The sequence below is a fragment of the Populus trichocarpa genome, chromosome 4, assembly GCF_000002775.5.
Source record: "Populus trichocarpa isolate Nisqually-1 chromosome 4, P.trichocarpa_v4.1, whole genome shotgun sequence".
In the NCBI taxonomy this organism is placed as follows: domain Eukaryota; kingdom Viridiplantae; phylum Streptophyta; class Magnoliopsida; order Malpighiales; family Salicaceae; genus Populus; species Populus trichocarpa.
Window position 1 is genome coordinate 2,320,946 of NC_037288.2, and position 15,458 is coordinate 2,336,403.

General features: G+C 30.0%; 1 protein-coding gene across 3 annotated transcripts in view; it reads right to left on the reverse strand.

Annotated features, from left to right (window-relative positions):
- Window positions 1-3,914: 3,914 nt before the first annotated feature.
- Window positions 3,915-15,458, reverse strand: part of LOC7490764 ((3S,6E)-nerolidol synthase 1) — a 31,007-nt gene continuing 19,463 nt past the window's right edge. The window contains exons 2-8 of one of the 3 annotated variants that reach the window (XM_052451834.1): window positions 6,644-6,685; window positions 6,297-6,564; window positions 5,413-5,764; window positions 5,115-5,333; window positions 4,890-5,028; window positions 4,500-4,748; window positions 3,915-4,393 (exon numbers count right to left, since the gene is read on the reverse strand). In XM_052451834.1, the coding sequence (XP_052307794.1) occupies window positions 4,097-4,393; window positions 4,500-4,748; window positions 4,890-5,028; window positions 5,115-5,333; window positions 5,413-5,764; window positions 6,297-6,564; window positions 6,644-6,685 (1,566 nt within the window). In that variant the 3' untranslated portion in view covers window positions 3,915-4,096. Of the gene's footprint in view, window positions 4,394-4,499; window positions 4,749-4,889; window positions 5,029-5,114; window positions 5,334-5,412; window positions 5,765-6,296; window positions 6,565-6,643; window positions 6,796-15,458 lie in introns of those variants that run through there. The other 2 variants (XM_002305597.4, XM_052451833.1) reach the window with 2 other exon arrangements.

Sequence of the window (15,458 nt, forward strand, 5' to 3'; positions counted from 1 at the left end):
TTAATTTGTCTTCCTTTCTTTCTTAATATTTCAAGATACCTTGAATATTTTGAGATTGGAGAATATTCTAGGCGTCTTTTGTTGACGAATTATAGAGATGGTCTTGAGAACATGGTTTGTCGGAAAAAATATTTTTAATGTTAATCTCACTCCACAATTACTTTTATTATTTATATAGATCAAATTGTGTTCTTAATTTATATTCTTCAAAAATTGATAATATCTCGACATAAAATCTTTTCGTAATTAAATACTATCTTACATACAAATAAATACTATCTTCAACTCAAATTTTTAAATTAATCAGTTATGAGTTCATTATATATATAAACATTTTATTTTTTATTTCTTTAATATGAAATACCCAATTAATGTTCTATTCATTAATTATCAATCATCATATTTATAACTCATTTTTTTCTCATTAAAATATTTTTGAAACTTGTAAATTTTAAATTTGAGGGGAGCCAATCCTAAAATTGTGTCCAAGCACTTCCTTAAATGATTTTTCACTGCTTTCCCAGCTTTCATACAAAACTACAAAGACCAAAACTACATGCTCGTGAGTCGTGTGGATATTCAAATTGCATTTTGCGGTTTCAAACGCGTTTCCATGGGAAAAAGAAAACATTGTGGAGGGAATTATGAGAGTATAGTCAAACAGCCATAGTTGTTGATGGGACGTTAGTATTTTTCATGGTCTAAAAAGCCATAATTAATTGTTGACGAGAATTTAGCAATTCACAAAGACAAAGCCATAATTATATTCGGAAAGAAACATATGGAGGAAATTGCATGCATGCCTTTGAAATATCTGCCAAGAAAAGAGACCTAAATTTCATTAACATATATACTCTCATTAACATATATATTTTTCTTTTTTTCCTCAAAAAACAAAATTCTTTTAGATTCTTATAAACAAAGAATAGTGTGTGTGTGTGTGGATTTATTTTTTTTCTTAATAAATGCAGCTCACATTGCATGCATGCCTTTGAAATATCTGCCAAGAAAAGAGACCTAAATTTCATTAACATATATACTCTCATTAACATATATATTTTTCTTTTTTTCCTCAAAAAAAACAAAATTCTTTTAGATTCTTATAAACAAAGAATAGTGTGTGTCTGTGGATTTATTTTTTTTCTTAATAAATGCAGCTCATATGAATTATCAAACACGCGTTCCGTTTCCATATCCTCAATAGAAATGGACTTAACCTTGCAGGAGGACTCTACCATGCGACGGAGATGTTTAAAAATGAAGTAATGATTATTTTTTAAAATATTTTTTTTATTTAAAAGTATATTAAAATATTATGTTTTATTTATTTTTTAAAAATTATTTTTGACAACAATATATTATAATAATCTAAAAATAAATAAAAATAATTTGAAATAAATAAAAAATTAAAATATTTTTAAATTTTTATAAAATATTTTTAAAACATAAAATTACATAAGTTGATATAACTTGATAAGACTCCTTGCAGCAAGTTTAGCCGTGAAGTTCGAACCATAATTAGCTTGTGTTGGAGTGTAATGTAGATGAACCTCTCAATTTCTTGATAGTAGTTTTTTTTATGATACGAATTAGTCATTATAGAATATATGTAAATTATTTTAATATGTCAATTCAATATCTTAGAATTCTTTATATAAGTTAGGTATCACTAATATTATTCTTAAACAAAACTTCCAATATAAAAGGATTTTTTTTATGATACAAGTTAAAAGAATCTAAACCCCATGGAAAAAAATATTGTACAATAGTGTGAATATTCACTTTCGATTGAAACAATGATTTTACACTTTTGCCCTTCAAAACAAAATCATAAACAATTGGCTTCTCTGATGGTATTTAAAATGATATTTTCACGGGATCCATTATTTTAGAATCGTTTTGAGGCATCTTGGTTTTTTCATGACTTTTCGCAGTAAAATTAATTACTTGATATTTCTTTTTTTTAAGCATAGTACAATAATTTATTTTTCTTTAAGATCAAAATTCTCAAAGCTTACTTACATGGACTTATTTGTCATTTCACAACTGTTCTTTCATAATAGTTATTTGGTTATAGGGGCAATGTGATATTTTGATAAATAAAAAAACAAAAAAAACGCTAACCCATGCACTGCACGCTTCGATCGCTCCACCTTCTTCGGACAACACGTGTAGCTAATTCTGATTGTCAAAAACATTGTTCTGCCACATCATTTGATTTGTCTCCGTGTCCTCTTCCCTCTTAGACATCACATGTGGTTAACGGACCTCTAGTTCGATACTGACATCATTTTTTCCGTATTTGATCTCTTCTCCTAGAAACTAGCACCTGACACAACATTTTGTAGATAAGCTTTTCAATTTTGTTTGCTTTGGATTTGGCCCTCTCATTTTTTACTTATTTTTTTATTTTAATTAATTTTTATAATTAAACTTTTTTTTAATTTCATCATTCTTCAATATTTTAATCTGTCAGATTTGGTCACTATTATTTTAAATGTTGTTTTTTTTATTTGACGTAGTTTTTGAATTTTTTTTATTTCACCCTCCTTTATTTTTTTTTAATTTCAGATTTGATACTCATTTTGTTTGTTACTATTTTCTTTGCTTTGGTAAATATTTAGATTAATAATATTTTTTCTGATTTCATCATTTAACATTAAATTGGTTGAGAATTTAATTTCTTGATTGAACCCGAGTCTATAATTTCATAGTTTGTGAGTTTGAAAGTTTAACTCATGTTTAGAAGATTTGCCCAGGTCAATCATTGTGGATTGAGACATCAAAATTTATAGTTTTATCTTTCAAAAAAATTCACACTTACCTTCCTTCAATTACTGTGGATTAGATATTTTTGAATTGATCGAGGTTACTACTATCTTTTTACAAATGTTTTTGTACAATTAAATTACTAGAATACCCTTAAAAGCAAAATAACAATTAGCTTGGGTTTAGAGGCTTTTTAAAAATTTTATTTTTGAAAGTACAGTGTAATTACTCTATTGTTCTTAAAATCACAATTTTTTAAGCTTGACTTCATGAGCTTATTCGTAATCTCATATTGGTTTTTTTTTATTATAATCATTCGGTTTTAGGGGTAATTTAATCTTTTCATTAATATCAATAATAATTAAATAAAAACTAGCTAGCATTTTTTTGGCCCTTTTTTAAATTTAATTTTTTTTCCTGTTTTCGGTTTTCAATATTTGGTTCATTATAATTTGGCTTCTTGATTTGGTTTGAAATGGGTTTCATGGTTTTATCATGATCTCATACCCCATATTCGCTGGATAACAATAGTTGGCTCATGTCGAGTTAATGTGTTGTCGTCTATGCCGTTCAATGTGTCACTATTTAAGTATTTTAAAAGTGATTTGGCAAGTGCGCATTAATTTGTTTTTAATTTTTGACTTCCTAATGTCTTTATATTTTTTTTTAAGGTTGAAAAAAAATGATCCAACATGTGACATAGTGCAGATCAAAAAACTAGTTAATCACTATATATAGAATATATCCAAGCAAAACTAGATATGTAATTTTTTTTATATAGATATTAGTATTTCAATAGATTAAAATTATTCTATATAAGATAGGCATCATTAGTTATATATTTTAAATACAAACTTTAATATATAAAAAAATAAAAAGAAATCATAGTAACACGTGGGTAATTGGCTAGTTTTATATATCAATGATGACATTTTTTTTATTATTGTCGCTCAACGAATATCACAATTCAAAAAATTCAATTAATTAAGGGCATATTGCCTCTGTGTGTGTGTGTGTGTTGGAGAAGCCTTTAATAAATAAGAACAAGAATTGTAATTCCATTAAATATTTTTCCCGCTAGTTGAGCCAAATCTTACTAAAAGTAATGCAAATAAAAAAGTATATATCGATCGAGATCAGTACAATACTACAATTCCCTTGTGTTTTTTATTTCCCCTTTATTTCTCTTATAAATAATATACACAAAACTAGAAACCGACAAATGAAAACAACAATCGTCCTCGAACGTAGTGATTAGTGATTATTAACTTAATTATATATAGATATTCTTTAGGGTTCTGAATTAAGTAGCACATTCTCTTTCAACCTAGAAAGGTTTACTTTCTAAATGAGCAGCAAGTGACCTCATGTGCTCCTTGAGACTTGCAAGACCAGGATTGTCATCATAACTGTACATCAAAGGAATCATTCTTGCGACATTTAGACAAGCTTTTGTGAAAGACGGTGAAAATGGTGACCGAGACAGACATTCCTGGTTCAGTTTCTTCCACGCATCACAAATTAAATGGCTAACGTGCTCTCTCGCTCTTTCAACCGTAACGTTTGGATGTTCTCTGATGTAGCACTCCAAGTAGGACCCGTCATGACCGTCTTGATTCTCATCCTGAATTCAATCAAAGAAAGATGTCTCAATCATCATATAAAATCATCATTAATGCTATTTTCTTTGTTTATAGACTTTATAGCCTTTTCAGTTTATATAGTTTTACCTTAGCAGTGCCCAAGTCATCCCAAAGACGGAGGATCGTTGCTGTGAATGATATAATGGGAGGAAAGCCAACCACAAAATCAACGGTTTCTTTGTTGATGCCCTGGCCCAGGAGAAAGAACATGTGAACCAGCACCACATGCACACCTGAACTAACAATTCCATTCCTCAAATATTCTTCTGGCTTTGGCAATTTCCCAGAAGCAAACCACTTTGCTTCTTCTAAAAATGCGTTGCACAACTTTTTCCACTGCAACAATCAGATAAGAATATGGCAAACATGTATCATAGATGATCCTTGATGACAAATGTTAGGCAGAAAATATAATGTGTGCGAGAGAATTCCTGGTTGGTTCTAGCATATATTGAATTGTAAATAAATTATGCATACCGATTTCTGTAAGGATTCTATAGGGTTCCATCCATGCTTTTCCAAAATCTTGGTGCTAATGCTCTCAGTGATGTCGAAAAGAGCCTTGAGAGAAATCTTCATGCTTTCTGGTAGCTGATTAGCGGCTGTGAGGTCCCATCTTCAGGCAATGATTTGATGGATTAGAAAATCTTAAACAAAACACACACGAAGAATCAAAGAGAGAGATGATACGAGGGTGCATACTCATTGACTGCTTCTGTGAAGATAGAGAGGTCATTGAGCGTCCCGTAAAGATCGAAAATGTCGTCGATGATGTAGACCAGAGAGATGGGTTTAGTTAATTCGACCCTTTGCTCAGAGAGGTTAGGATCTATGAGGACAGACATGGACCACATGTGCCACTTTAGAGGTTGGTCTCTTGCGAATTTCAACTCCTTAGCCAAGCCTAAGTCTTTCCACCAACTAAAAAAACACAAGATTTTGCATTAGAGGAGGATAATTTAATCTTGTTAGTGCATTTCAAGCAATATATAGTTCTTACTTTGAAATCTGAAGAATTTCCTTCTGATGTATAGATCGTACAATTTCACAATCGATTTTCGCCAACTCTGAAAAAACCTTAATGTTTTCATTTCGGATATCAATATTGTTTAGGAAGTTTTTGACCATGAACCTTGCCAAGCTCTTGTGATAAGGATGCTTCAATGTATTTGCAACAATTTCTGATTCATGATGATTAAGTAGCTTGGCACTGAATTCTCCAGCTTCATCAAGTATATCTTCACTTTCCATACTCAGTTGTGAAGCTTCATACAATGCCATCAAACCCTTTACGTCATTTTCTTGTATCAAATGAAAATTTCCCTCTTCATTCTTGAAGTTGTTAAACACCTCTATAGCACAGACACAACAAAAAAAAATTGATGGTAAATAATTTATTTATTTTTCAGATGCACTAATACTAATCTACATCTAGCATTGGAGTATGACTTGTATTCCTCGACATAGGCACTAAAGCAGTGGTGAAGCGTGGACCAAATTGATGTAGGGTCAAGTTAGAAATATAATGAGGCTTTAGAAGAGAGCTATGAAATATTTTGGATTTTTTTTCTTTTTTTGGTGTCTTAGCAGTAACTCTGGGGGAAGTAGGATGTAAGCATGCCTAAAGTTAGTGAACAAGAGTTATCTTCTAATAATTAATTTGGAGTTCTCATGGCCTCCTCAATCTAGCACGGGGGCTTTTCCTCTGATGACCGAATGTGGTGATGCGGTCCATTACGAAGTGTTATTTCCTAATTTATCTTACTGTGTCCATTACAAAGTGTTTTTAATTCATCGAATTTTAACATATAACAAAACAAATTTACGTACCAGCTAAACATAAAAGTCAAGTTATATTATTCTCTAACATTTTAGTTTGCTCACCTTGAGAGACATTATAACCCTCTTGTCTCAATAATCGAAAGCGAAGAGCAACTCCAAAAACATCAAGAGGAAGATGATTTGGAGAACTAAAGTTCATATATTGAGTATTTAGAAAAGCTTCAATTTCCTCTCGTAAGTGATAGTCAATGCCTAAGCGTTGAAGTGTATCGATCATTACTAAGCCTTCCAGTGGATCTTTTCCAGCAGTATTGCTGAGAATACACCCAGCTTCCTTCACCATTTTTCCATGTCTGAGGCATAGCTCATTCTGCAAAAGTGAAATACAGATTAAGCAATATAAGAAAGCAGAAACAAATTAACATGCAACATGTGAACCGAAACCTTACCTCAAGGCTAGGAAGATGAAAGGATGCTGAGAAGTTGCCATCATTGATGGGAAATGCCATTGATAATATCACCGATACTTAACGAGAAGGGATATTGAGAGATTTGAGTGAGTCTTGTGAATTTGTGATGTGCTATAATTCAGTTTGTGGGACGATATATATAGAGTTATATGTTAACGACCAAGTGCTAGCTAGGACCACACAATGTGTGATTCATGTGTTCTGTCATGTTGACGATATATATAGAGTTACTAGGTGACATGCCCACGTGATGCCGTAGGCTTGTGGCATATTTGTGTATTATCGTGGATTTATGAAAAAAATCATATAAAAAAAAACTGTTACCATCCACAATATTTTAAAGGAAAAAACTACAAAACTATATTCCCAACTAGCTCAATATTAAAAAAAAACAAAATCGACACTTATGAAAAAAAACAAAAAAAAATGAAAAAAAAGAAGATGACAATTTTGGAAGAAAAAAAAAGCAAAAAGCAAATAATAAAAAAATGAAAAAAAAACATGTGGGAAAGGTTAAAGCTAAATTTTCAACCAGCCCAATATTAAAATCATTTAAGAAAACACTGTAGCAATCTATAGTGTTTTGTGAGGAAATATACAATTATAATTCTCAACCAACTCAATATTAAAAAAAATCAACAAAGATAATTTTGACAAATATAAAAAAACAAAAGGAAAAAAAACATGCAGGAAAACACTATAACAATCTATAGTGTTTCATGAAAAAATCTATAGTTGTAATTTTTAACCAGCTCAATATTAAAAGCAATAAAAATGATAAAGACAATTTAAAAAAAAATAAAAAAATCATATGGAAAAACATTGTAGTAATCAATAATGTTTTAAGGAAAAAAAGCTAAATTGTCAACCGGCTCAGTATGAAAAAAATAAATTTGACAAAAACATATTTGAAAAAAAAAACATCGATTAAAAAAACATGTGGGGAAACACTGTAGCAAGGCAAAAATCATGTGGAAAAATACTGTAGCAATTTACAGTGTTTTAAATAACTACAAAGCTAAATTCTCAATCAGCTTAATATGAAAAAAAATAAAATCGACAAAGATAATTCTGAAAAAAAAAATTATTTAATAAAAAACCATGTAGAGAAACACTGTAGCAATCTAGTGTTTTAAAGAAAAAAAATTAAAAAACTACATTCTCAATCAGCTCAATAGTAAAAAAATAAAATCAACAAAAATAATTATGAAAAAAAAAAGAAAATATAAAGAAGAAAGATAATTTTGGGAAAAATTTAAAAATATGAAAAAAAAATGGGGAAAGCTAAAGTTAAAGCTAAATTCTCAACCAACTCAATATTGAAAAAATAAATTCGACAAAGATAATTTAAAAAAAAACATGTGGGGGAAATACTGCAGCCAAACAAAAACCATGTAAGGGAAACACTGTAGCAATCCATATTGTTTTTTTTTTTTTGAAAAAAGCTACAAAGCTAAGTTCTCAACTAGCTCAACATATAAAAAAAATTGACAAAGACTATTTTCAAAAAAAAAAAAGAAGTCAATTTTGGGTAAAATAAATGAAAAAAAAACATGTAAAAAAAAGGAAACAAAAGCGAACAAAAAAAACTCGTGGGGAAAGCTATAGTGTTTTAAATAAAAAAACTAAAAAACTAAATTTTCAACCAGCTCAATAGTAAAAAAATAAAATCAACAAAAATAATTCTGAAAAAAACAAAACAAAAAAAAAGAAAATATGTAAAAAATGACAATTTTGGAAAAAAAGAAAAACAAATAAAAAAATAAAAAAAACATGTGGGGAAAGCTAAAGCTAGATTATCAGCCAGCTCAATATTGAAAAAATAAATTCGATAAAGATAATTTTTTAAAAAAATATGTGGGGAAACATTGAAGCAAAACAAAAACTATATAGGGGAAACACTGTAGCAATTCATATTGTTTTTTTTTAAAAAAAAAACTACAAAGCTAAATTCTCAACCAACTTAATATAAAAAAATTAAAATTTACAAAGACCATTTTTTTAAAAAAAAGAATAAATAAATCATAAAAAGAAAAAAAAAACAATGTATGAGAATATTATAACAATCCACAGTGTTTTAAAGAAAAAAGCTACATAGTTAAATTTTCAACCAACTCAATATTTAAAAAAATTAGCAAAGATAATTTTGAAAAAAAAAAAGAAGAAGAAAAAGAAGAAGTCAATTTTTGATAAAAAAAAAGGGAAAAAAAACATATAAAAAAAAAAAAAAAAAAAAAAAAAAAACTGCTACAGTCAAAAACCTACGCGTTTTAGAGTATTTGTTGATAAGCTAACGAACAAGTGCTAGCTAGGACCACACAATGTGTGATTCATATATATGTTCCGTCATGTTGACTGCACATTCTACAGCAGAGAAGTCTGTAATTTTGTTGTTGCGTTGACTGACTGCACTGTACAATAAAAGTCTAAAATTAAGTGCTGATCATACTTTTATTCTATTATATATTATGCTAAGCTTAAATAGTGAATCTTAACACAAGTAGGCTTCTTATCATTGCTCTTTTTAACTATTTTATATTGTCCCTTCAAATATATATACTCTTACAATTCCACCAAAACTTGATTTGTATAATTTTGTAATATTCAACGTAATGAGTTGAATGAAGAAAGGAAAACTCTGTGATTTCTCATCTTTTATTAACAATATGAATAATACAATTTACATTCTTTATTTAGTCTTCTAATGATTAACACTGTATTTGATTAATTAATATAAAAAAAAAATTATTTTGTTGGTATTCCTGTTGGAAAATATCATTTCTTTTAACATTGTATATCTTATTTGTTCTCACGCGCTTGTAAAATGTTTAATAACTAATGAATCTCGGCTCATTAAAAAATAAAAAGGTGCCCAGATCAAATAAGATTTTAGTTAAATTGATATAATTTTAAGAAATTAAATCATAAAGAAATTCCTATATCCATGCTGAACTCATTTCCATTATTGTTCAATCAATGGATTAGACGCGGGGTGAGGAGGGTCCGGGCCAGCTTGAGCGCACCTCGATTAATCCTACATGTCCTGAAGTTAACGACCATATAAGCCTCTAGTGACCTTGAGGTTTGTGAGACTCGAACTGATGATCTTTAGAAAGCAAACAGAACTATCTATTACTTCATGTGCTAGGTTGTTGGTCGGTTGTAGGGATTTTTTTTTTGGTATTATCAGTACACTTGATCTAGCGGGTCACACTTGAAATTAACTCCCAACCTGACTTTGTTTTTATGGAAAAAAAAATTAATAATACGGTAAGAAAAGATACTCGTAAAATTAAGGATCAACCCAATATGTTTTGTAAATTGCAAGCACTGTTATCTAAAAAAAATACATTATGGTCTTAAAAACAAATCTAAAATAAAACATTCAAACAAATTCTTAGTATTTTTCAATATGATTGAAGAAAAAAATATTGATAAATGTGATAAAATTATATAAAAACATGTATTCAGAATCTTAAAAACATAGATTTTATGTTAAATAGATGTCCATAGTTTTGTTTTTCATATTAGGCACATAATGAGAGAGAGAGAGAGAGAGAATATGGTGCATATTAGTATATGGTGCATTGAAGTCTTAATTTGAGAGAAAAATAAAAACAATAGAAAAACAAGTTAGACGCATAAGCCTAGTTTAGGTAGTCCAGTGCATCGAGGTCTATCCCTGTTTTATTTTTATTTTTTTAAAAGAGGCAGAAGACAAATATTTTCTTGTATTAAAAAAGGTAGGTGACGTGTCATTTATTATGATAGACAACTCCTCACTTACTGCTGCCTAGATTCTAGCCAATGGCAGCTAAAAAGTCAAGGGTTAGGTTTTTTTTGGTTGAAAAATTAAATTTTCAACCAAAAACACATAATAAACACCATAAAAATTATCTTAAATTACCTAATAACTCTAAATCACCTAAAAAACAAAAAATTAACCGAATCAAAATTATACAAGGGAAGTTGATCTCTTTTTTCATGTCATGCATGTTTACATGAAAAAAATCAACGTTATTAAACTTCTATTGTTAAAACCTTTTAACATAAATATTAAAGTTTTTAATCATTGAAAATAGGACAAACTAACAATTTTTTCTCTTTTCATTAATTTTCCAGCTCTTGTCTCTCCCTCTCAAACCATGAACAAAAAAATAAACATAATGAAGTTATGAATCTAAAATAAAATTATAAAAATTAAAGTGGTTGAAAAGGTAATCAAAGGTAAATAAAAGGATTGAGATGATTTTTTTTGCCCAAAATTTAGAGTTGTCATGCATGTTCTTCGTGCTCTAAACTTTGGTCCTTGTTTTAGTCACAAAAGAATCAAATAAAAAAAATTCGATGATGAAAATGCAAAAAGCAAAAAATGGTATTGTGAATTCCTGTAGAAAGAGTCGATGCCTTTTGGTATTTTTTTTTTTTTTAATTGTAATATGAACACTGCATGAAGATTCGACAGCCATTATATTTTGAGGTCACAAGTCGATCGTACATTACGTTCAACAATCTTATGGATACTTCACCACAAAAAAAAAAAAAAAATCTTATGGATAGCTTTCTAGTGGTGTGCTCCACTTTTTTTTGGTCCGTAGAATTGTTTTTTCAAACTATGATTAAATTATAAATTAGTTTCTAGGATTTTATTGAATTTAATAATTTTATTTTTTAAAATTATTTTTTATTCAATAATATAATAATAAAAGTTTTTTATAGAATTATGTATCAACCAAATATCAGGATATTTATTTGAAATTTCAATAACTTCGTAGAAAGTAAATCGAAACAAATTATAAAAAACAATTTAAAATCAATCAAATATTAAATGATAAAATTGATATAAAAAAAGGCAACAAGGATTTAACCAAAAGAAAAAAAAATTGAAAGATGGGATTTTAGAAAAAAAAAATTATTTGACATTGTTATTAAACCAAATACAATAAGTCAATCTTGAAAACTTCCGAACTAACTTCTTATCTAACATGAATTTAAAACAAACTCGTATAAAAATTGACTTTACATGATCTAGTAACTTGACTGGTCCAAAATTTAATATAAAATTTCTTTAATCATTAAATAAAAAATAATAATTATTTTATAAATAATCAGATTTTTTTGTTATTTATTTCGAAGGATGTGGAATATTAATGAATAATTTCTCAGGCTACAACACGTAATCACAATTTGAAGTACAAATTACCAGCATCAAAGAAGTTATTTTATAATACAAATTACCAACTACGAAAATTAGATACTTAAATTCTTTTTATAGATGTCAACACTTCAACATCTTAAAATTCTTTTTATATAAGTTAGACATCAATAATTAAATACGTCTTTTTTAAAATACAAACTCTTATCATATCAATAAATCAGAATTACTAAAAATATATATTAAGAAAAAACACAGTAGCACGAAAGTCATTGGCTAGTTTTCCATATCAACAAGGACATCCTAAGACTAGTATTTAAATTGAAAGTTTTAATTTTTTTTAAGTGTATTAAGTTAATATTATAAATATATTCTTAAAAAGTAAGATATTTCGTGTAGAATGATCGGTTAACATATAATCTAATTCAAAATTACTCGTTATCATCGATAATTAATTATGGGGTGCACAAGATAATAGAAAAAGATTGCAGCCATTGAAAGTAGAAGGGCTAGCTAGAAGGACATTAACATAAATGGACTGCGAGCATTCACTTTTATGCATATAATCAATGAATTAAAGAGAATGTTGCCAGCAATAAGAGGTTCGGTGGAGAGGTAGGTTCCAATGAATGTTGCCAGCAATAAGAGGTTCGGTGGAGAGGTAGGTTCCATCAAAGAACCTCAAGTTAATTATCTTTATGTAATTTTTCAATGAACATAAATGTACTGGGAGCATTCAATTTTATGCATATAATCAATGAAAGAGAATGCTGCCAACAATAAGATGTTAGGTGGAGAGCTTCCATCCAAGAACCTCAAGTTAATTGTCCGTTGTAATTTTTCTATGAAGAAATTTATTTTCCAAACTAGTACTGTCGCACCCTCGTGGAGCACGGCAGAGCGACGACCCTCAATTGATTTCGCGTTGTTTGTTTTTGTGAATAAGGGAGTCGCCACCTAGTATAATGGTCACTAAAAAACCTAAACTAGTCTTTCAGAGATTCTAAGGTAAGGGACTGGTTGCGTAAAGGGAAGGTATTAGCACCCCTAGTACGCCCTACCTATGGTAAGCTGCTTGGTGTTTGATTTGCCTTATAATTGCTATGGTGTTGGTGTTTTCTAATCCCATCAGTTTTCCTAGGATAAGCTTGCTATGATGAACAAACTTGGACTCAAAGTCCAATAAAAAAAAAATAAACCTTGGTCACTGTGGATCACACCTTTAGATATGTCTACAAAAGTACTAAGGAGAATCAATGCATATCTCTTGAAATCTGTGTTTGATTCAGACTAAATTTATAACCTATGATTTATGAGATAGGTAAGATAGAAATCTAAGTAGATTCAATGTGCTTAAGAGCTCATTTTTCCCTTAGTATTTCAAGAGTTTGCGACTCGTAAATCACAAGGAAAAGAGACAAAAAATTTAGAAATTTAAGGAAATTCAGGGTGCTTTAAAAGCTTATTTTTGCCTTAGTGTTTCATACTCTCATGGCTCATAAACCGTTGAGTCAAAAATTGAAATATCCTCAATTATAATCAAGGCTTCTTTCAAGGATGTGTGATGACATATTATTCCTAGAAAATTATTTTGGATATTTACCACTTAGGGTTTCTTTATCCAAATATTAACAGTGAATAATAACAAGTTATTCCCAATAATATTTTGAATATTCATCCTTTTGGAATTTCTTTATCCAAACATTAACGGTGAATAATAGATGAATTCCCCCCCAAAATAAGATTTTTGTATTTTTTGGAATATTGACCAATACCCTTTGGAGTTTTACAAACATGTTGTAAAATCCAGAATGCAAAAAAGTAATTTTTTTGTTGTGTTTAAGAAATCCATGCAAAAACAAATATTCAAAACTTCAAATATTTGTTTTTTTTATATAAAAAAGAAAATTCAAAATATGTTAGGGTATTGGTCGTATGCAACACACACAAAAACATTTTTTATATTTTCTTTGTCAAAAACACAAACATCACGGTTAATCACAATTAAAGTTAACAAACCACATATATATTAGTCAAATTCTTAAAACTTTAATAAATCAGTTATTAAATCCCAAAAAATATATAGAAACATGTTCTTACATTTTCACGGGAAATACAACATGATTTTATTTGTCCCTAAAATACTTGATCATATGCAAATTAAAACATTAATTTTTTTTTGTCTTTTTTGATTTTATAATTCAACAACATATATAAAAAAAGTACAAACACCAAACATCCCTTTTTATTATGTTTTTCTCATACACCCATATGTAATTACAAAAAACAAAAATTTAAAACAAAACAAACAACACATCACACAAATAAAAAAATTACATAATAGCCCCTAAAAATCCAGGAAACTGCTGGGAAGGCTTCTGAATCACAAAAACAGTGGCGGCACGTCTCGTATAAGCGCCACCACCATTAACGGCGTGTGGGTTCACGCGCCGCCGCGAGGAAGAACCTGGAAACAGTGGGATCTGGCTCACCGTAACCTGCAAAAGAAGAAAAACACACGCAATCGATTTTATTTGGGTATTTTTTATTTTTGTTTAAAGCATTATGTTCTCCTCTCCTCCCGATTTGTTTTACTTTCTGCCGATGCCAGATCGGGCGATTGGGGTAGTTATGGGGTTGGCCTTGCTGCTGTGCGTGTGGCCGCTGAAGCTGCTCTTGAGATGGGAGTGGTTGTTCGGTCGACAATGGGACTGTCGATCGGCAGTGAGGAGAAACCGAAACGGCCAGGGAGAGGGAGACCGTGGCTGAGGCAGAGACGGGAGCAGCTAAAGAATACAGCGGGGGCTGCCATCGTGTTCGGTCTGAGGAAAAAAGGAACGGCTGTGGGGCTGCTCCTGTGTGGAGGAGATTGGTGTGTGTGGGTCTAGGAGGAGAAGATGATAAGGAAAAAGCTGGGGGAACAATGGAGGTCGGTTTGTGGGGGAGAGTGAGATCTGGTGAGGGAGAAGAAATGGAGAGTGTTGGCTGGAGGAGGGGAGCCTTGTCCGGCTGCAGGGAGAAGAAGTCGAAGGTTCAAAATCCTAAAGCAGGGTTTCTCTTTTTTTTAGAGAGGGAGGTGGCGGCCCTTGTGTGAAAAGGGAGAGGTTTAGGGTTTTTTTGTGGTTTAGAGTTTTTTGTTGTTCTCTCAAATTGTGCAAAACCCCATGTAAATTTTCTCCTCCCCAGTGCATATGGCTGGAGGTTCACTTATATAGAAAATATCTACACGTGTTATTTAAGGAAATATTGCAATAATTATTGCAGAGATTGTCTTCTATAACTAGCACCAACAAATTCTATATATATGGTATTTTATATTGCAGTGATTATTTTCTATAACCAGCACGAATCAAATTATATATCTATAGTATTTTATATTGCAGTAATTATATATGATTCAGTAATTATCTTCTTGATATATTGCTTCTTTAATATTAGCCCTGATGCTCTATGTTATCGCCACATGTAAACCTTTTTTTTTTTTTTTTGAAAATTTATCAAAACATAGGTCAAAAATTGGGTAGCAACAAGTACACTGAGAAAAATTAATTCCATGTATAAAAAACAATAATGATGCATATATTATATGCATGATTGTGCATGTATTACATGTGCAATAATTGATCGCGTGTATAATAA